The sequence below is a fragment of the Eublepharis macularius genome, chromosome 2 (genome assembly GCF_028583425.1).
Source record: "Eublepharis macularius isolate TG4126 chromosome 2, MPM_Emac_v1.0, whole genome shotgun sequence".
Taxonomy (NCBI): domain Eukaryota; kingdom Metazoa; phylum Chordata; class Lepidosauria; order Squamata; family Eublepharidae; genus Eublepharis; species Eublepharis macularius.
The window spans coordinates 177,929,955-177,952,897 of NC_072791.1; the positions used below are offsets into that span (position 1 = coordinate 177,929,955).

At 42.6% G+C, this 22,943-nt stretch overlaps 1 protein-coding gene across 1 annotated transcript in view; it reads right to left on the reverse strand.

Moving 5' to 3' along the window:
• Positions 1 to 22,943, reverse strand: part of LRP1B (LDL receptor related protein 1B) — a 1,076,743-nt gene that overhangs the window by 261,803 nt on the left and 791,997 nt on the right. Inside the window, exons 42-45 of the mRNA XM_054970106.1 lie at positions 20,304 to 20,493; positions 18,635 to 18,839; positions 8,601 to 8,793; positions 5,908 to 6,033 (exon numbers count right to left, since the gene is read on the reverse strand). Coding sequence (XP_054826081.1) covers positions 5,908 to 6,033; positions 8,601 to 8,793; positions 18,635 to 18,839; positions 20,304 to 20,493 — 714 coding nt within the window. The remainder of the gene's footprint in view (positions 1 to 5,907; positions 6,034 to 8,600; positions 8,794 to 18,634; positions 18,840 to 20,303; positions 20,494 to 22,943) is intronic.

Below are 22,943 nucleotides of genomic sequence, written 5' to 3' on the forward strand. Positions count from 1 at the left end.
TGTAACTTTGGATTGTAGAATGAGTAATTTTCCAGCATCACAAAATAAAGCAGAGTTTATTCTCTTATCTGACACTTTGCATAATGTATAATAGGGCGCTCACTATCCCAGGGCCCTCACTATCCCAGCAAAACGGAAACACGGTAAGGGCTCCAAGAAACCAATGTGGATGTACAGAGAGCTCCAGAATAAGCCAAGGGAGAAAAAGGAAATGTTCAGGAAATGGAGAGAAGGACAGACCTCTAAAGAGGAGTATATGAGGGTTACTCGGTACTGCAGATCAGCCATCAGAGAGGCCAAAGCTCAGTATGAGCTGGGTCTGGCCAGGAGGGCTCGCTACAATAAGAAAAACTTCTACAGATATGTTAGAAACAAATGCAAGGTAAAGGAGGCAATTGGACCGCTGTTGGGAGTAGATGGAGAAACTCTGATGCAGGACAGAGAAAAAGCAGACAGGCTTAATGACTTTTTTGCTTCTGTTTTCTCCCTGAAGAACTCAGGCACATCTAGAGATAGTAGAAAATGTGACAGGACACCTGAGTGGCTAGTTGACATTGACAGAGAGGTTGTGGAGAGGCATCTGGCTGCATTGGATGAATGCAAATCCCCTGGGCCGGATGGGGTGCACCCAAGAGTGCTGAAAGAACTTTCTAGAGAACTTGCAGAACCCCTGTCCATCATCTTCAAGGCCTCCTGGAGGACTGGGGATGTGCCACAAGATTGGAGAAGAGCGAATGTTATCCCAATCTTTAAGAAAGGGAAGAAGGATGACCCGGGAAACTACAGGCCGGTCAGTCTGACTTCTGTTGCTGGGAAGGTATTAGAACAGATTTTAAAGGGATCAATCTGTAAGCATCTGAAGGACCACTCAGTGATACGGGGAAGTCAGCATGGTTTTGTCCCTAACAGATCTTGCCAGACCAACTTGGTTTCCTTCTTTGATTGGATTTCAGTAAAGCTTTTGATAAGGTCCCCCAGGACATTCTGATGGGCAAACTGGAAGACTGTGGACTGGTCTATAGGACAGTTCGGTGGATAGGGAAGAGGTTAGAGGACCACACCCAAAGAGTGGTAGTCAACGGTGTTTCATCAGATTGGATGGAGGTGTCCAGTGGGGTGCCACAGGGCTCAGTTTTGGGCCCGGTACTTTTCAATATTTTTATCAATGATCTGGATGAAGGAGTGGAAGGGCTGCTCATTAAATTTGCTGATGATACCAAATTGGGAGGAGTAGCAAACACTCAAGAAGATAGAATTAAAATTCAACAAGACCTGAATACTCTGAAGAAGTGGGCAGCTGTGAATAGGATGCAATTCAACAAAGACAAGTGCACAGTATTACATCTGGGCCACAAAAATGGGAAGCACAGATACTGGATGGGGGAGACACTTCTGGGGAGTAGTATATGTGAAAGAGATCTTGGGGTAAGAGTAGACTGTAAACTAAATATGAGCAGTCAGTGTGATGCGGTGGCAAAAAAGGCCAATTCAATCCTGGGTTGTATCAAAGGAGCCATAGCGTTGAAATCGCAGGAGGTCATAGCCCCTCTCTATACTACCTTGGTCAGGCTGCACCCGGAGTATTGTGTGCAGTTCTGGAGGCCTCATTTAAAAAAGGATGTGGAAAAAATCAAGAGGGTGCAGAGGAGAGTGACGAGGATGATCAGGGGTCTGGAGACTGAGCCCTACAAGGAGAGATCTCTGACTTTTGATGCTACACCTCTGAAGATGCCAGCCACAGCTGCTGGCGAAACGTCAGGAACTACAATGCCAAGCCCACGGCAATACAGCCCGGAAAACCCACAACAACCATCGTTCTCCGGCCGTGAAAGCCTTCGACAATACATCGAGCTGAAAATACATACAGAAACAACAACGACGACAACAACAACAACATTTGATTTATATACCGCCCTTCAGGACAACTTAATGCCCACTCAGAGTGGTTTACAAAGTATGTCATTATTTTCCCCACAACAAACACCCTGTGAGGTGTTTGAAAGCCAGTTTGGTGTAGTGGTTAAGAGTGCAGGACTCCAATCTGGAGAACAGGGTTTGATTCCCCACTCCTCCACTTGAAGCCAGCTGGGTGACCTTGGGCTAGTCACAGCTAGGGGTGTGCAGCCTGAAAATATTTGGGTTTCCTGGTTTGGGTTTACCCAAAAACATTTGGGAACACCCAAAACCTGAAGCGGCAAGACACTTCAGATTTGGGTGTTTGAATAGCTTCAGAATGCTTCATAAAGGTTCGGAGCATTCCAAAGTGACTCAGGGGGCTGGGTTTTCTCCAGCACCCCCACCCCCTCACCCATCACCCCCCTGCAGGTTTAAGCACAGGTCCCTTTAAACTATCTCCTGGCAGGCAGCAGGGGGGGATCCCACCCAGCCGCCTGCCAGCGGATAGTTTAAAGAGCCCTTACTTGCAGAAAAGGGCCCTTTAACTATCAGCTGGCAGGCGGCAGGGGGGATCCCTACCACTTGCGAGCGGCAGGGCCCTTTAAACAGCCCAACCCCCACCCCAGCCCCTTACCACCCCCAGCCCCCCACTTACTTTATCTCTGATGTTGGGGGTGGGCGGTGAAGGCCTTCTCCTCTGCCTTGCAGACCTGCAGCAGAGGAGAAGGAAAAAATGCCTATGGCTGCCATTTGAGGGGTGGAAAGGGCTCTTTTTGGCTTTCTCTGTTGCCCTGCAGGCCCGCAGGGCAGGGCAGAAGGCTGCAAAGGGCCCTCCTGCCCCTCAAATGACAGCCACAGCTGCCATTTGAGGGGCAGAAAGGGCCCTTTTAGGCTTTCTCCACTACAGAGCAGGCAGCAAAGGAAGTTGGAAAGGGCCCTCCTGGCCCTCAAATGACGACTGTGGTGGTCATTTGAGGGGCAGGAGGGCCCTTTTTGGCTTCCTCCGCTGCAGAATAGGCAGCAAAGGAGGCTGAAAAGGGCCCTCCTACCCCTCAAATGACAGCTGCGGTTGTCATTTGAGCCGTGGGAGGAGCCTTTTGGGCTTCCTCTGCTGCAGAGTGAGCAGCAAAGGAGGCTGAAAAGGGCTCTCCTGCACCTCAAATGACAGCCACTGCTGTCATTTGAGGGGCAGGAGGGCCCTTCTCAGCCTTCTCTGCTGTCTTGAGTGCCTGCAGGGCAGTGGAGGAAGCCTAAAAGGGCCCTTTCTGCCCCTCAAATGGCAGCTGCGGCTGCCATTTGGGGGGTGGAAAGGGCGTTTTTTTTCCTTCTCCTTTGCTGCAGGTCTGCAAGGCAGCGGAGGAGGCTGCCCCCCCAACATCAGAGGTAAGTGGGGGGCTGGGGCTGGGGAGGGGCTGGTGTGTGTGTGGGGGCTAGGGCTATGGAGGTGGGGGTTGGGCTGTTTAAAGGGCCCTGCCGCTTGCAATGGGCAAGTCCCTTTAAACTCTCAGCTGTCAGGCAGCTGGGGAGGATCCCCCCCCTGCCGCCTGCAAGCTGATTCTTTAATTGGCCCTGCCAGCTTGCAAGGGCAAGTCCCTTTATACTAGCAGCTGTTAGGTGGTGGAGGGGGGACTCCCCAGCCACCTAACAGCTGATACTTTAAAGGGAACTGCCACTTGCAAGGGGCCCTTTAAAGTTGCCCCAGAGCTTCCAAACCAACCCAAATGGTTTGTGGAAGCTTTGATTCGGGATTCCTGAATCTTTACAAATAGGGTTCGATTTGGGTATTTTACCCAAATCGGACACCTGAAGCACACACCCCTAGTCACAGCTCTCTGGAGCTCTCTCAGCCCCACTCACCTTACAGGGTGTTTTGTTGTGGGGATAATAATGACATACTTTGTAAACCACTCTGAATGGGTATTAAGTCATCCTGAAGGGTGGTATATTAATCAAATGTTATTATTTATTATTATTGGGTAGGGCTGAGAGAGCTCCAGAGAGCTGTGACTAGCCCAAGGTCACCCAGCTGGCTTCAAGTGGAGGAGTGGGGAATCAAACCCGGCTCTCCAGATTAGAGTCCCGCGCTCTTCACCACTACACCAAACTGGCTCTCACTGGTTTGGTTTGTTAAAGCAGTTTTCGGAACACTGAACCAAATCCAGGAAACTGCCAACTGAGTCTTCCCATCCTGTTAGCATTGGAAATGTTTGGAAGGGAGACTTCAGTCATAGTCTTTCAGGACTCTTTTCTTTTTCTGAGCTGACTCGGAGTCTCATTTTCCCACCACCTCCCTTGAAAAAAACAGCATGCATTTGTGCATGTGCAGCCAACATGCAAGCAATGGGCCAAAACTCATAGAAACAAAAAAACCCAAAATGGATCCGTTCCAAGCTGGCACCTGCTCACCTGGAACAAACTAGTAATGGAACAGAATTGTTCTGGAACCAAAACTGAAATGGAAATTTTCTAACACCTTCTAGAAGTACCTATAGTATGTTCCATTGCTCTAAAAGTGATGTTGTTGAATATAAACTCACAGCCTAAACCGCACATGCCTTCTGAGAGTCATTCTAGAATTATATAATCCTTTCTGAATGTGCCTCCCATGCAGATCAAAAAAACCCAAAAATAGGGCAGGTGCAAATAGGCCAAATTTCTCTACAGACCTGTGACACCCTCACAGGATTTCAGAAAAATATACATTCAAAAAATAATTTAATAAAAGGACTGGTGCTACTTTGTAAGGTCTCTTCTCTTCCATACCACTGGGCCCAGCAGTTATACCTGTGCCTCAGTAGCTTGGCCAGAGATCTAGCTCTTGGTGCAAGGCAAAATGGTGTGTTGTGCTGTTGTTGGCATGCATGTCAGGGGTTGCCTATGTCTGTCCTAGATTAGTAATTTGTACAGCATTATTTAAGAATGGAGCTGGAGGTATGACTTATGAGGACAGGGAATCAGGAGGTGGAGTTTATGTATTTCATTATAGACTCCTGTACTTTCTCTGAATAATTGAGCACTGTTGCAAAGTCTTTGTGGAGGAAAGGATTCCTTTAGTGAATAGAAAGCACATTTGGATCATGTCAACTATATATTTAGATTTTCTGACAGAAGCAAAAATGCACCTCAGGGTCTGAATTCAATCCACTATTTAGATAATCAGTTCTAAGTACATGTTTACTTACCCTCTGAAAGAACTCTAAAATGTCAATTACGGTGGCCAGGGGCTGCTGCTGGGAGATCTCCAGCTATAGGTCAGTAGGGTAGTGATGGAGAGTGCCCTTAAGTCACAGCTGACTTATGCCGACCCCTGGTGGGGTTTTCATGGCAAGACACTAACAGAGCTGTAACGGGGGAATAATGGTGGGAAAACAGCATAATACCATAGAGATTCCAGTGAATGCTAGATCATTGTGCTAACGCGATTATATCACTTTGGGGTTCATCCCTAAAGTTACATCAGAACATTGTGGTAATGCTGTCCCCATTGCTCCTCCTCCATGACCTGCTTCAAGATGCAGCAGCCAGAGTATTGTCAGGGGCTAGCTGAGAAGAATGCATATCCCGAATTTTAAGATAGCTACAGATGTTAGTTATAACTTTTAAAGCTAGTTGCATATCAAAGGACCATATCTTCCCATATGCCAGTTGAATCCTCAGCTGGTTCACCTGCTAATTGTTCTCCCTATTGAACAGCCCTCTAGGCATCAACAAGAGACTGTGCCTTTTATATCAGAGTTTCCACCTTATGGAATGGGCCCCCTGAGGTGAGGGGAGGCAAAGAGGTATTTAGGAGTCTCTGCAAGGCTGCTCTATTTGCTAGGGGTTTAAATGGGGTGCTGGTTACAAGCATTGCTTTGGGAGGAGGGACTTTTGCAGGTTTTATTATGTTTAATAGTTTTTAAAAATGTGAATTTGTAAGCCACCCTGAGTTGTGTGAAATACTGGATATAAATATTTTAAGTAAATAAATAAAAATAGAAACAGGATATCACTGCAGGAAATATTACTTACGCACACATCTATTGTCATCTATCAGTATTCGATCACCTCTACAGGAACAATTTACACGGCCATCAGGAGTAAGAAGACACAAATCATGACATCCCCCATTCATGTGGGCACAGGGAGACAATTCACCTGAAAAAAGACGATTGTATCAAAAAAAAATTCAAAGTATCAATAAATCTTCTATCACATTGAAGCTACTTGCTCCATTGTTTGGGAAGTTAAGTGACAAGCCCAATGAAATGCAATTTTCTTCCAAGTCTTGTTTACATTACAAAAAAAAAAAGATTGGCTTATCTGAGATTCTTCACTGGTAAGTTTCAATATAATTTTTCTTTCCACTCCATTCTGGGAACTACAAAAGTAACCAGTCAGCACAGTATATTAATATTACCACAAGAAGAATTTCTAAGATGTCAATTAAGCAGATGGGGCTAAACTCAGCATAGATATTTTATCATATTCGTGTACAATTTTTCCTCCAAGGAGCTCATACTGGTATACATCTTCAAAATTATGTTGCAAGGAGTATTGTGTGCAGTTCTGGATAGACATAGGCACAGAAGGGGGGGGGGAATCCAAACACCCTGTTCGTTGTTCGTTGCCATCCATGAACAATGAACAGAAGCGAACATGTCCCCTTAACGAACATGTTCAGTGTTTGGTGTTCGTGGCCCTTGTCAGAGAGACGTGGGGATTCCCCTTGTCCCTTTGACAGTGGGCAGAGCCGGCGCTGCGGGGCTTCATTCTGCCCACTGTCAGAGGGATAAGGGGACTCCCCTCCCCTTTTCCCTCTGACAGTGGGCAGAGCTGCTGCCACGGGGCTTCATTCTGCCTGCTGTCAGAGGGAACTCCCCTCCTCCCTCTGACAGAGGTCAGAGCCAATGCCGCGGGGTTTCATTCTGCCTGCTGTCAGAGGGACAAGGGGACTCCCCTTGAGCTGCCGTCATGGGGCTTTGTTCTGCCTGCTGTCAGAGGGACGGGGGGACTTTCCTCATCCCTCTGGCAGCGGGCAGAGCCACCATCACGGGGCTTTGTTCTGCCTGCTGTCAGAGGGATGAGGGGGACTTTCCTCATCCCTCTGACAGTGGGCAGAACCCGCACTGTGGGGCTTCGTTCTCCCCGGTGGCAGAGGGACAAGGTGGCAGAGCCGGCAGAGACTTCTCTCCGTTCCTCTTGCACTGGGAGAGCCAGCACCACCCCCTTTGCTGTCATTTTCTCTTCAGAGTGGCAAAAACTGGACTGTCTGCTGGAAGCTGAAGGGTTAAAGCCAGAAGGAAATCCAGAAGGAGTTGATACAGAGTTCAGTCCCTCCCTACCTCTGTTGCCAGGGGAATTGATTGAAAGCCGCCAGACTGTCTGGCTTGATGAATGGCTGACAAACGCACGAACAAGGTTTTGCAATGACCACTTGTTCATTCAGAATGGGGCCTCATGAATGGCTTCTTTGCGAACAGCTGAACCCAATGTTTGTGGCTTTTTTCCGTTCAAATTGCTGTTCGTGCCTGTGTCTAGTTCTGAATGCCTCACTTAAAAAGGATGTGGATAAATTGGAACAGGTACAGAGAAGAACAACCAGGATGATCAGGGGCCTGGAGACCAAGCCCTGTGAAGAAAGACTCAGGGACTTGGGAATGTTCAGTTTGGAGAAGAGGAGGTTGAGGGGAGACATGATTGCTCTCTGTAAGTATTTAAAAGGCTGTCACTTAGAGGAGCGAAGGGAGCTGTTTTTGTTGTCTTTTCTAGCACTCTGAATGACTAAACTCACAAGGTCAATCGGGATAATATATGGCTGAAGGAAATTTGAATTCAGGCATTCCTGCTCCATCCTATGATCTATCCACTATATTAACTAAATGCAACTTTCAAAAACAATTTGTGTTGGAAAATATTTCAGTCTGGTGTTTTTATCTGTCAAAAAGTTGTGAGTTGTGAATGTGTGTGCATGTGGAGATTAAATCAAATAATTGCAAAACTTTTCATTTCATTTTGAAGAGGAATGTGAAAGAACATATGGCAAACTATACATAACTTTGGATACATGCTATATGAAACAGGCATTTTCCAATTTTGGCCAAGGAGGACCAAAGTTCTGCATTTATGTGGGTCTTCACTCTGGCAGGTTCATCAAGAATCATATATTCTATCCTTTTTGCGGATGAGGGGAAGAATTTTAACACTTCATTTCACTAAGTGCAATAGTAATTTTTTTAAAGGACTGTATTGCTACAAGTCCATGCCCTGGCAGAAGATAATAGGGTAGTTTCCAGTTGAGGGCTTGGCAAAATTAGCTGGGAGACACCACCGCTATCTACATGAAAAATATGTATAGCCACATTTTGGCACTATAAGCTGGTGAGCACACTTTGCCACTTAAGCAAATCTGAGGAGGAATTTTCACCAACAAAAGTGCAACTTTATGATGCCTATTCTGAACAGATTCCTGCAAAATCCTGGAAATGAGTTAGCTCTAGACCTTTCCTTTGTACTTATCCTGCAAGCCGAGAAAGTATGAACATACATTTCACTACTCACTGCTTTGTCAAAATTGGTAGTTCTTAGTTTAAGCAGTTTCTTACCTATATGACAGAACCTATTATATAATTAAACAAGGAATTAAATGCAAAAACAGTAATTTCATTGAAGTTATTAAAATAATTCCCAGTAAATAAATATTAATTTTGTGCACGGTAACTTACAGCTGTTAGTGTCATTAGCAACAGCTATGATGCCCATTGGCTGATGTGGTATGTCAGATCTAAGAATTTTTGTGTCTCCACCTGTATATTTATTGGATCGCAGAATAGCTCTTCTCACCCAGTCTGTCCAGAAGATCCAGTCATCGTAAACTGCCAGACTCAGAAAAGTGCCAGGTCCAGATCTGACTATCACCTGATTAAGAAACAGGTAACAAATATGAATGTATTATACTCTCCAGTTTTGCTTTCTTGAAAACAGCAAAGCTCCCTGACATATCTGCCTTACTTAGTTTTTATCGTATTTTACTATCTAATCCCAGTAGGCCAAACTCATCCCACTATGAATGAGGGATCAACTCCCTCCAAAGTAGGCTTGCCAGCCCACTCCCACTGTGCATTGGGATCCCCCACTCCCACCTGCTGTCCCCTTGCCCCCCTCACCTGGCTGGTTGGGGGGAAGGCAGAGGGGAGAAGCCTGACCCTTCTTCACTCTCCCATCATGCTGGAAAATAACATCATTTTTCAGCACAATGGGGGAACTAAAGGTCATTATGAAGCCCGACTCATTAAAAATTGCCTCCAAACAGGCAATTTTTAATGAATCTGGTTTTGGTGCAACCACTCTTTCTTTTCCTGACCCAGAAGGCCTTTTGGCCTCCCAAAGCATGTAGTTCTATGTGTGATGTCAGAAAGGTGATGTTGCCTATTGTCCTTCTCCTAGCTAGAGCTGTTCTCATTTCTATGACACTGGGTAGCTTCGTGCTTGATATCTGTCATACCTACTCCCTTTTCCCTCCCTTTCTGCTAGCAAGTAAAAGGCATTTTGTAATCTCTGAGCCTGTACAGAGTTCAAGCTCAATTATGAGAAAACTTGAAGCAAATTCTGGAAGGCATTTCACCACACAGACTTTAAAAGCATGGCCTGCCCACAAGCACTTATTTTTTCCCCACGTCCACCAGGTTAGTGCAAAGAGCTCTACTACAAAGTAAAACAAAGTTAAAAGTAGAGAAAACATAATGCCTAGACTTGCCGTATAATTCCTGGAGGCAGGAATAGACCAAAACAGTTTGTCATTTTAATGGCATACACCGTATGATTCAAAAGGTGAACCCAATTCTCTTCTGTCACATGCAAAGTATCCTGAAGCACATCTCACAAAATGGACTGCTTTAGTGAGACCCTTATAAACATTAGCACTGCAAACAGCCATTTTTGCCTGCACAATTTGTGCTTATCAAATAACTCTTAAAGGCACAGGAGATCCTGGCAGACAAAAAGTCGGCAATAAAAGCATTTAAAGCCAATAAAACTGGTCACAGTTTTTTATTCATTCATATAAGACCAGTCTTGATTTATACAACTCCTAAATAAGAAAAAGTGAACTGTAACACAAATATGATCTAAACACAGCACTTGCACCCAATTCACCAAGTAGAAGTACTTTGCTAATATGATTGCCTAGTATTATGAGCTCATTCCCTTCTTACAATTTCAGGTAAAGCAATGATGACATTAGGACCATACTTTGGAGTGGAAGTCCAGGCCCCAGCTCATAGGATCATCTGGGCTTCCAAAATGCAGAGTGTAGCTAGAAAACCCTACTGAGCACAACAGGATTTACCATGGGGGGTAAATATTCAGAGAATCAGATTACATCCTGTGCATTTATCTGTGTTGGAATATAGGCTGCAAGTTCTGACATTCAGTCATTATGGGGTTACTGTGTTTACCCAGTGTACTCCGTTTGTATTGACCTGGAAGGAAACCTGGCAGAAAGCCATTAGCCTTATATATCTAAAAGCAGGAAACTGAGAAACTGTTATTGGTTAATACGTCAGGTGACTTCTTCTCTAACAGGCTGAAGAAGATGCAGATTCTCCATTTTTTTGCTTGTGTGGTCTTTGTAGAGTAAAGATGTAGGAAATAGAGTTCTTTGTTTTTGTAGGAATCCCATGTACCTTTTCCCTTTAAATGTTTCTTAAAAGTAAATATTTCTTAAAAGTAAACAAGCGTCTGACTCTCTGTTGTTCAAGATCCATTGCAACTCTGAATTTTAACTATGTTAACCCACTTTTCTCCAACAATCTGTAGCACTGGTGGGATTGAATAAGAGAAGCTTGTTGAACACTTATTCAGTGATTTGTTACCATCTAAAGGGGCCGCAAAAAACAGGAAAGGCTTCCTCTAACAAGTAACAGAACAAGAGAAAGCCGAAAGAGGCTCGAGGAAGCACGCCAAAAAAAGCAATGGACACCAAAATATGAACCGTGCGAATTATATTATTGGTGAATGAACAAGTACTGTATATATTTTATGGGATATAGTTTTTTAAATGGAATAAAATTGTTTACCAATCTTAAATCAATCAGATCTATTTAAATAGCATGAACTATTTTAAAGTTTGTAATAAATTATTTATTATTGCTATTTATATCATTGTTAATTATTACTATTGTATTTATTCACTTATTTATATATTTATTCCCCTCCAAGCATTTGTCTTGTATTGTAAATCGAACCGTATTGTATTTTTAATCATTGTAAACACCGGATAGGGATTATAATTATGGTTTTTATATAGTCCCTAAATAATGCGGCCACAAAGGGCATTTTTTGAAATGAGCGGTGCCTTTAAATGACCAATGAAGCTTATTGGTCATTGTATATAACGGGGAAAGGGAAGATATTCCTCCTCTCCCAGGCAAGGCATGATGCTTCTCTATGGATAGAGATTGGGCGTTTGAATTTGATGGACAATAATTGTGAGTTGGTTACTTTGAAAAATATTTATGTGAAATATTTATGTACAATGTACTGTAATGGGGGTTGTGTAGCTCATTGCACTGCGGTTTATTTTTAGAACATAAATGGCCTGAAGAAGGAGAACTCCTCTGAAATGAGTGAAGAATTGAGGCTGGCACGGCTCGTTGCCTAATTTATTGACTTTGGAGCCTAATTTATTGATTTTGGAAACCACTGACGGCGTTGCTACTACTATTCGTCAATATTTCAACGCTATGAAAGCATCAAGCAGCGCTGTCCTGTGTTGGAACCATTTTCTTTGAACTTATTTGTGTGAACTTATTTGATAACTTATGTTATGATATATTCAGTACTTGTTCATTCACCAATAATATAATTCACACGGTTCATATTTTGGTGTCCATTGCTTTTTTTGGCGTGCTTCCTCGAGCCCCTTTTGGCTCTCTCTTGTTCTGTTACCATCTAAAGGGGTACAATTCATTGCCATCTAAAACAGGGGGATATAAACCCTGTAAGTTCAAAGACTATCTACCTGCAACATAGAATCAAGAGTTGGCTCTCATAAGTAACTCTTGTTTTCAAAACTGTATTGAGAAACATGCTTTAATAGCTGCACTTATACTGTTTATATGACTTTCTTTTGTGGGAGCTGTTATTTAGGAATGCAGCATGGGACAGAGGTTCATACAGTGTAAAAACACAGATATTACTTGTTCCATAGCAAATGAATCAGAATGAGTAAAATTTTGCAGATGAACACAGAACTACTATTTCTCCAAAAATGACCAGGTTTTCACATTCAAAAATACATATCAGTTTTCATATATGTTACACTAGGTTGATACTCATGCTTCACCACGGTATTTAACTACTTTCTTCAACTGTCTGCAGTTTCCTTTACCTATTTTTTATTTCAGACCACAGAGCTCCACACCTGACTAATCAGAGAGAGGAGGGTGCAATCAGGCAGGAGCCTGCCAGCCACACAGGAAAGCCAGACCCCACAGGGAGATTGACAACCCTAATGAACTTTTAGGGGAAGACTGGGAGGTGCATTTTACCTCAGGATACATTCAATGACTCCCAATAGCAACTGCATACTGTTCAGAATGTGGGGAGTTAGGATCAATCAGGCTGCATACGCAAATGACCTCTGTGTTCCAACTGTCTCGGGGGAGGGGGGATGAGATGCAGAATGTTGTGAGCCCCAATCAGCCCGCATATGCAAATGACTTTGAAAGGCTGGCCCAATCAGGGAAGAGTGGCCAAGATGGGTGGGAACACAAGCAGGTAGCAGCCTGCTAGCCGCACAGGGAAGCTGTATTCCTTTCGGAAAACACATTTTACCCCTTTTTACTCCCTTAGGAGGTGAATTTCTTAAAATCCCTTCTTAGCGAGTGTTCTCATCATGAAAGGAATGTTCTCCCCAAATTTCATGTTTCTAGGTCCAGAAGTTTGAGCTGGGCATTGATGTCAGGACACTTGTCTTTATATATATTGATATATAGACTGGTGGTGGAGAGTGCTGTCATAGCTGACTTATAGTGACCCCCTAGTGGGGTTTTCAAGGTGAGAGACTAACAGAGATAGTTTGCCATTGTCTGCTTTTCAACCCTGGTCTTTGTTGGAGATCTCCCATCCAATTACTAACAAAGGTCAACCTGCTTAACTTCTGAGATCTGATGAGATCAGACTTGCCTGGGTTATCCAGGTGAGGGTATATTTTATGCTAATACTCATTAAATATAATACTTCACACTTTGTAATGATAACAAAAACTATCTTAAATTGTGTTGGGTCAGCATAGTATAATAATAACGATGATAATAATAACATAATTATGTTATAATTATAATAATAATCTTCTGGACAGATTAGTGCCTCCAATGGTGAACAATATTATTATCCCCACAATACAACTGAGGAACTTGGGCTGAGAGGTGTGGCTTACCCAAGGTTACCTGCTGAGGTCATGGCTGTAGTGGAGTTCAAACCAGCAGAGTGCTGATTTGCATCCCAACCACTTAACCATTGCATGCATATACACCAGCATAGAATGTTTAGGATTGCTTGCAGTTCTGCATTTGTATAATTACTAAGGTTAAACAAAGGTTATTTCCATAAGTATATCTGAGTGATAAAAACAGAAATCAGAAAGTATCATGAACACATCCGATTATGTGCCCAATGAATCCAGAGATTATACACATTATGTGATCAGAAAATCAGCTTCTACTAGTTGTAAGAAAACATATTATTTATAGAATCCAAGCTTCCCAAACTGTATACAGTTTGTTTTGTCTATTTGTTTTGAAATGATAATAATCTTGCAATTTTACAGTCAAGAGATAACATAAACAGTATTTTTGACTTTCTTAATAAATAAATTAATATGAAATGATAAATTCTTAACTCAAGTCAATTTTCTGTGTTTACTTGGAACATAGCTTCTATTGGGGTGTAGTGGTTAGAATGTCAGACTAGGATCTGGGAGACCCAGGTTTGAATCCCCACTCTGCCCTAACCTAACTCACAGGGCTGTTTTGAAGATATAATGGAGGATAGAATGATATAAGCTAGGCCGTTTCCAGAGGGCCCCCCGCCTCGCGAAACGTCGCGCGTCGTCGCGCAGAAAACGCGAAATATCGCGTTTTCTCGCGCGAGTTTTGTGCGACGTCGTGCAAAACTCGCGCGAGAAAACGCGATATTTCGCGTTTTCTGCGCAACGACGCGCGATGACGCGCGACGTTTCGCGAGGCGGGGGGGCCGTCTGGAAACGGCCCTACTTTGGGTTCCCACTGGGGAGACAGGAGGGGTATAAATTAAGAAAATAAATAAATGAGGGATTTCTTTCCAAGTTGACAAATGGAAGCTGCAGGTAGAGAGGCAGAGTGCCCCCATTCCCTCAGTTCTCCTGAGCCCCCAGAGGTATAATGTAGTACAAGCAAACACACTTACAGCAGGGATGGAGGGAGGGAATATGTGCCTGTGCAGAAGACACTCAATGAACTATGGTTACAGGTAAGTGCAACCCCATTTTCATCTTCGTTCTTCTGTGTAGTCCCATACTGAGAGATTACCAAGCTACATATAAAGTGAATTTCTCCAGATAACTTTATTAACTATAGTGCCAGGGCTCATTTGGAGGGGGAATGCACCGGAACACAGTTCCAGCAGTTCCCCCCACAGTCAGGTGGCCCCGCCCACCTGCTTGAGGCCATTTTGGGGTGTTTCAGCCTCAATTTGAGCTGAAACAGCCCAGATCAGGGCTGAAATGGCTGGGGTTGGGTTGGTGCCGGGCGAGGGAACCCTCCCCTGCCTGGCACCGAACCGATCCCAGCTGTTTCAGCCCCAATCCGGGCCAAAACCAGCCCCAAATGGCCATTTTTGGCCATTTGGGGCCCGTTCTGGCCCAAATGGCCAGGATTGGGTTGGTGCCGGGTGGGGGAACCCTCCGCTGCCAGGCACTGACCCAGTCCCAGATGTTTCAGCCCCAATCCGGGACAAAACGAGCATAAAATGGCCATTTCTGGACATTTTTGGCCAATTTTGGCCTGGATCGGGGCCAAGATCTGGTCACTGCTAGGCAGGGGAACCCTCCCCTGCCTGGCACTGACCAGGTTTGGGTTGTTTTGGCCCTGATCCAGGCCCAAACAGGCCCAAATTGGCCATTTCTGGCCCTTTGGGGCCAGTTTTGGCTTGGGTCAGGGCCAAAACACCCGGGATTGGGTCAATGTCTGGCAGGGGATGCTTCCCCTGTATGGCACTGACCCAATCTGGGCCATGTTGGCCCTATCAAGGCCAGAATGTACCCAAAATGGCTATTTCGAGCGATTTTGGGTCTGTTTCAGCCTGGATTTGGGCCAAAATGACCATGAGTGGGCCACTGCCAGGTGGGGGAACACTCCCCTATGATCATCCAGTGCTGTTGCGGCCTGGAATGCTCGTCCTCCCAGACTGCAGGCCGGTCGAGGTGGCGTGCAGCCCACAGTGGCCTCCAGAGCTGGCATCCGGCACCGCTGTGGCCTGTGCTGCTCATCATCCCAGCCTGCAGGCCAGTTGTGGCGGCCAGTGGCCCACAGCAGTCTCTGGATCCCATCCTCCCAGCCTGCAAGCGGTGAGTATATCTTCCCTCCCCACCCCCGGTGTATTTTGCTGGCTTTGTTGTCTGTCTTCTCTAATCTGTCTTGAAATGCATAGAAACACACTGTTCTTGAATGTCACTGTATGTCCTGCTTCCCCAGATGTACATGTGCACTGGAATTTTTAATTTAAAAATCTGTGGTTTGCTGGCTTTGTTGTCTGTGTGGAGCTGCTCTAATCTTTCTAGAAAAGCATAGAAACAATGTTCTTGAATGTTACTGTATGTCCCCCCTCCCCAGATGTACAGAGTGCACTGGCAACATTAAAACATTAAAAATCTGTGCTTTGCTGGCTTTGTTGTCTGTGTGGGTGTTGCTTTCTGACACACCTAGGTGATGCCAGGGGGTGTGGCACATGCAAACCTGTTATGCCAATGACATACTTCCAGTGATGTCAAGGGGCATGGCACATGCTAATGAGTTATGCTAATGAGTTCCTGTAGCTCTTTTTCTACAAAATGACCCTTGTATAGTGCCACAGGGAATGAAGAACCTTAGCTAAAAGTGCTTAAGAACCTTAAGAATACATCTAAGTGGCAAGTAGCCAATGGTTCTGCTGGTCTCTCAATTTTACTGGTCAAGAAAGATGGAAAGGTGGACAGTACATCAACCTCCCGCCAAGCTATCTGCACAAACATTTCTTTGTCTGCTGCAAACAATGCCAAGGGGCTGGAATTTTGCATATCTCTGGCTAACACAAGTGCAAAACATTTTGGCCCTGGTTGATGCGTGCATGATTGATGACAGTCAGAAGCTAAGCACTGTGGTATGCAAATTAGAGGGAAATTTTACCAAAATAAATAATTAGAAAAAATTTAGTGAATTCACAGGTGATCACAGGCAAGGGACATTGGACATATATGCCAGTCTGGTCCTGACAAGACCCAGTCTATAACCGAGTGGTGAATGGCAAGAATGAGAGAACGGATGACCAGTTTAACACAGAATGTTGAGCATCAAATGTAACTGGATATTATATGTCATCACATACAAGAACAACATATAGGAACTTTTTTGCTTTCTTAAAGGGACTTCAACAACAAAAAGCAAAAAGCAGGATTTCATTTCTAAGTGTCATTGGCTAGCATAAGCTGGTAGTGCTGCTCTCCTGCTTGGGCACCAGCCCACTGCACATGGTTTGTTTGCAGCTTCCCACCATAGGAATCAGTGAATCAGTGAGCATGCGCCACCAACACTCACTAATACTGGTGTATGTTAACACCAGACCCCTTGTTTGTATATGCTCAAAACATGATGAGTTGATGGTTTAGAGGCAGGCCTATATTCTATGCAAATTTGATGTTGTTGACTACAGAAACAGCTGCCCCAGAACCTCCAATTTGTCCTCTTCCCTTTCCCTATTGAAAAGAACAGTCACAAAAATATGAGAATGAAAGAAAACTAATGAATTTCAAATCTAACTTGGCAACATCCCACTGGAAAACTACCCAGTCACAATGCAGATTTCACTCAACAGCTTTGAATTCAAAAACATTGCAAAAAAAATCAAAATGAACACCCCCTGCTTAATTATTGTGGCATGCATATTTTGGTAAATATTTGAGATGTTTAAGGCTGCACTACTATGCACGTGTTTGAATTTAGTCCTATTTAAATAGCTAGGCTTTACTTTTGAGTAAATTGAAATTGAAAAACTTATTTATTCTATGAGAACCTTCTATTTACAATAAGGCTAAATGATAGAAGCTAAGGGGTGTATGTGTGTGTAGTTAATATTTAACTAGAAAAGGTTCAAGACGGGAGAAAAACAAACAAGTTCCCACATTGGAACTTCTGCTACACATTAACTGTAGAGCCACATACTGCTGGAGTAAAAAACCCAGAGACACCATACCTTGAGCACTAAACCTTGCCCCATAGTTCTGTTTTCCAGACAACCTTTGCTGTTGTCTCAGATGTGACCTTGAATGGATCTGGCATGAGCACAGGATCATGTAAAAGCATGCTTTCTATGAATTTTCAGTAGTAGTTGATAGGAGGAGATGCAAAGCAACTGGTGGACAACACAGTAAAATGCTTGGTTTGCATAATTAGCAAAGAATGTGTATAATATGCTAATCATGTTACCACAAACTAATTCATTATGAAGTTCAATGAATTAAGTACAAAACTATAGGTATTATAAGAAGGGAAGTGAGAAATTGCTACAGACTCATGAATCTAACTTGCACATAATCTGAGTTATCCTTGTTTGTTTAGAGTTCCTCCTTAACAACAAACAAGGATAACTCAGATTATGTGAAAGTTGGATACTGAAAAGGAAAAATTAAAGTTAACAGATACAAAGTGGGCTGCTGAGTCTTTATTATAACGCAAAAGCAACCATGGAAATGAACCTGATAAACCATCAGCTTTTGCAATGTCCATTCTTCCTTGTCCATGTGTCTCATCACTCCACTCCTTTACACAAACACCAACAATTGGTTATGGAGACACACTATTATCAGAGTGGTATTTGAACCTTTCTGCTGGGAAGTCAACTGGTTCTACATATGACTTTCTTAACACTAAGCTATGGACATTTGTGATGAAGGAGGTCTTCTGGTAGATTCCTTGCACATTATATGGGATGGGTGTGTGGAATAGATTAACTGTTGGTCTTCTACAAATGGCTAATGTGTCAACAACATTGTGATTGGTGAGTGGCAGACAGTTGCCAAGCATTCTGTAGGAGCAGTTATGCCACCATTGCTTGTTTTTTCTAATATTTTACTGGAAGACTCACAGAATCCAGCTAGATTTGTTAGCAAAACCCTGGTGTGGTAATGGCTTGTAGTGACAATCACCCAGATCCAGAAACGGGGATAAATCCATCCATATTTTGGTGCTTGTCCATTTGCTGCTGAACTTAATGAATTTGTCTGCTGATGCAGATTAAGATTCGTATCCCCACTAGGAACCACTATTCTTCCAAATGAACGACTGGAAATCAAGCCAAATCTCCCTGAAACACTATCCTGAAGCACCATAACTCCATATGATATTATAATTGCAGATCATTTGTTCACAATAGGGATTAAAATATAGTGACAAGTACTGAGAAGAGTTTGTAAAACTTATTTTTGATTTGTTATAAAGAAAAATTTCAAAAAACTTTATGATCTTACATTTCTATGTGAGCCATCATATTCACACCTTTCGATTTTTCCCAAGCTGCCATCTGAAAAGTACAATTTCTCTGCACGGTGATCAATGGCAAGTCCATTTGGTGTAAGAATGTCTGTGCTGATGACAACTTGCGCATTTTTTCCATATAGTGTAGCCCTCATGATACTTGGATGCTGCTCATTCCAATTTGTCCAAAACATTAAACTGTATTAAATTAAAGAACAAAGTCTCCACATTTTAGAAGACAAGTTTCTACAAAGAAGCATAAAATGTACTATTTTATGTCTCTTAATCCTGATGATGAGCTAATTTAAAGAACTGTAAAATATAAATCACTGTAAGTACTGACCATAAATAGGACAGCATAGGTAAACATATGCATTGTACATGTGTTACAGTTTTGAACAGTTTTTATAATAGAAATTAATTGAAAACAAAAAGAATGCTATACTAATAACTAAAAGAATTTGAAAAGTATTTCTAAAGAAATGAAGTCATTCTGATCCATTATAAACTATCGCATACTTATTTACTAGAAGTGTCACAAAACTTCAATAATTTTTTTTAAATACCACCATTTATTTTATAATGCAATGTTAAATTTAAAGTAAGGATGTTTGTGAAATTCTCATCATCCAAATTTCTTTCTGTATTCAGTCAGTCATTATTTTATTGCAGCCTACAAACCATATAGAAGCAAATAATCAAGTGGAATAATGCAATTATAAAAAACATCATCAATGCATATAGTACAACAGGCATATAGTACAGTCTAGTACAACTGGCAGTCTAACTAACATTTTTTTCAATTAAATTACGCATAAAATACAATCTCTGCTATTAACAGGCTTTTTATCGGCCAGCCCAAGTTCCAATAGATCTAGGCATGCCTATACATAAACTCGACAGTGGAATAACACATGCGCCAGATATCTAGTGTTATCAGAGCAGGAGAAAATCTACAGCTTCCTAACATCAATGCAGTTGATAGCACATTAAATCTAGTCAGCGTAAAAGCATGGTGTTACTTTAGAATGGTTAATATTGATAAATAACATGCATATATTGATGCAGGACCACTGAAATTAAATTAAAGAATATTTTAATTTCTGTACTGAAAGTGACTCATTAGGAATCTTGTTTTTCTTTCTTCATTTAGAAAGCGTACAGTGCAATCCTAAGCAGAGTTACTCCAGTCTAAATCAATGGGCGTAGACTGGAGTAACTCTGTTTAGGATGGCACTGTTTAGGATTGTATTGTATACTGTGTACATATAGTCTGCCCAGTTTATTAGTTCATTAGCTACTTCCCTTGCCTTTACATTAAATCAGTTACTTTTTTTGAAGCAATTGATTAATGTGTGTGTTTGCATCAGTAACAGTAATAGTAACAGCAGGGGAGATACAACTGAAGTGAAGGAAGGGGAAGCATCAGGAAACTGCTTGCTCCAGTTTCAGGATTTGAATTATGTTTTTTTTTCAAAATGTTTAAGCTGCTCTGAAGGATCTAAAGGTGGCATACAACATAATAAAACATTAAACCTTCTCTCCTGTTTCCAACATTACTTTTGAAATTCTATCAATTAAAACTTCATCAAAGAGGGTAACAGCACAAATCTGTTCACCCTTAATACAAAATTCAGAGACTAATAAATATATGGCACTTACTTTTGGCATTCATCTAGGGCTAATACGTGTGGATGGTCATCTTCGGACATCGTGATTACTGCTTCCCTGTTGAAAGCTCCTCTTCGTTTCTGATCCACTGTATGTCTTGTAATAGAAGATGTAGTAGAGCTGGTCCAGTACAAAGTATCCCAAGCCCTGTGATATGCGAGCCCTTCCACAGAACCTACATCTAATAGAGAACAAATTTTAATAATTAAACCAAGAATATCCTTGCCCAAATAGAATTTTTAAAAGTAACTGTCACATAAGAAAAATCATAATTACCATATAAAAGAAGCTACTGTTAATTGCCTATACTGAGACTGTAATGATGGCTTCAATTAAAAATAATATAAATATTACTATTTAAAGTAAGACCTGTACCTGCAATAGAAATGCAACATGATTTCTAAGACATTCCCATTATTATATTTTAAAAATACTAGATGAGAGCTTCTTACTGAACTATCACTTTTATTAGATCTTTAGTGAAAAAATGTGCTAAACTTTAAAATACTCAATTGGCACATACCATGAACACTGAATATTCCAAATAATAGAAAGACTGTTATAAAGAGAGCTCTCTGAAATGATATTTCTCATAGTTATAAATGAAAGAGACATGAAAACAAGAGACAACCTCACATTTTGCAGCCTTTAGAAATTAAATTTCGCTAGTTAATCATTATTTATTTTAAATTTTTTCTACAGCATTCAATATTGATAGATTTCCAAGGTGACTTCAAAGTATTTTTTAAAAACCAGTAACATTAAATCAGCAAAACATCCACAAAAGTAACATCACACTTAATTTCATTCAAACTATCTTACAACAACACCAAAATAGAATTTGGAGTAGGAGGAGGGTGGAACAGAAGAGAAGACCAATGTGTAAAGCACACAGTTGTGAGTACCCTCAGACATTCCACTCTCCTTTCCGTATTTTCAATGTTACAAAGTCAGAAGTCTTGATATGCAAAAACACTGGTAGTAATGCCAATTTTGACAGTATGAGAGAGTTTTGACCAAAGTAATACACTTTCTTTTGTTTACTAAATTTGTTTTCAATCTCCAACATACACTTTGGTAGCATAGGGTGCAGCAGTTTGCAACTCCTCAAATATCTTACTATATAAAAGAGCAAGCGTGTTCTAGATGACTCACTTCCTACCCTGGTGCACCACCAGAGGGCGCTGCTGCAGCAAGAAACTCAGGCTGGGATCAGGAGCAGAGCAGGTGGCAATGCCCACCACCTGCCTTCACCCAGCCAGCATCAGGAGCAGAGCAGCTGGCAATGCCCAGCCCCCAACATCACACAGCTGGGATCAGGAGTGAAGTGGGAGGCAATACCTGCCCACATTCACTTGGTCTGGATCAGGAGCGGAGTAGGTGGCAATGCACACCCCCAGCCTTCACCTGGCCGGGATCAGGAGTGGAGCAGGTGGCAATACCCACCCTCTCACCTTCACCTGTCCAGGATCAGGAGCATAGCAGGTGGCAATGTCCACCCCCACCTTTACCCGGCTGGGATCAGGAGCGGAGCAGGTGGTAATTCCCACCCCCTCACCTTCACCCAGCCAGGATCAGGAGGTGGTCCACAAAGCGGGACCACAAAGCGTAGCATCCAGACAAGAATAAAAGAACATGAAAGACACTGCAGACTTGGACAACCTGAAAAATCAGCAGTGGCTGAACATAGCCTAACGCAAACCGGGCACAGTATCTTATTCCAGGACACCAAAATACTGGATAACACTTCCAACTACTTTGTCAGACTGCACAGGGAAGCCATTGAAATTCACAAGCATAAGCAAAACTTCAACAGGAAAGAAGAAACCTTAAGAATGAACAGAGCATGGTTTCCAGTTCTGAAAAACACCAAGCTAACAAAACATTCTATCCCTGACAATAGCCCTGCAGAGAAGATTAGCACATCAAGTACCAATCCATATGCAAAAGAACCTCCTCAGGATACAGTGAAGCCTCCCGCCATTAGCATTCCACACCCTGGGAAACTCTTACAGGATGACTCAGCTCAACCCCACCCCTCCTGAGTAGATACAAATGACCTACATCTTTTCCACACTGTGACACTGAGAGATCTCTGTCTTTTGATGCCACACCTCTGAAGATGCCAGCCACAGCTGCTGGCGAAACGTCAGGAACTACAATGCCAAGACCACGGCAATACAGCCCGGAAAACCCACAACAACCACCAACTTTTGGTTTGACAAAAAAATAATTACTGCATATATATTGTAATAATAATATTATAACAACATTAGATTTATATACCACCCTTCAGGACAATTTAACACCCACTCAGAGCAGTTTACAAAGTATATTATTATCCTCACAACAATCACACTGTGAGGTGGATGGGGCTGTGAGAGCTCTGGAAGAGCTGTGAGTGACCCAAGGTCACCCAGCTGGCTTCAAGGGGAGGAGTGGGGAATCAAACCTGGTTCTCCAGATTAGAGTCCTGCCGCTTTTAACCATTACACTAAACTGGCTCTCAGTATCAATTTCCCTCAACATTTCTATAAAATTTTACATCTATAAACACCAGTCAGATATGTCCTGAACAGTAAGTTCTGAACAATTTGAAGTTTCTAAGTATTCTTCAAAAGCAGATCCATC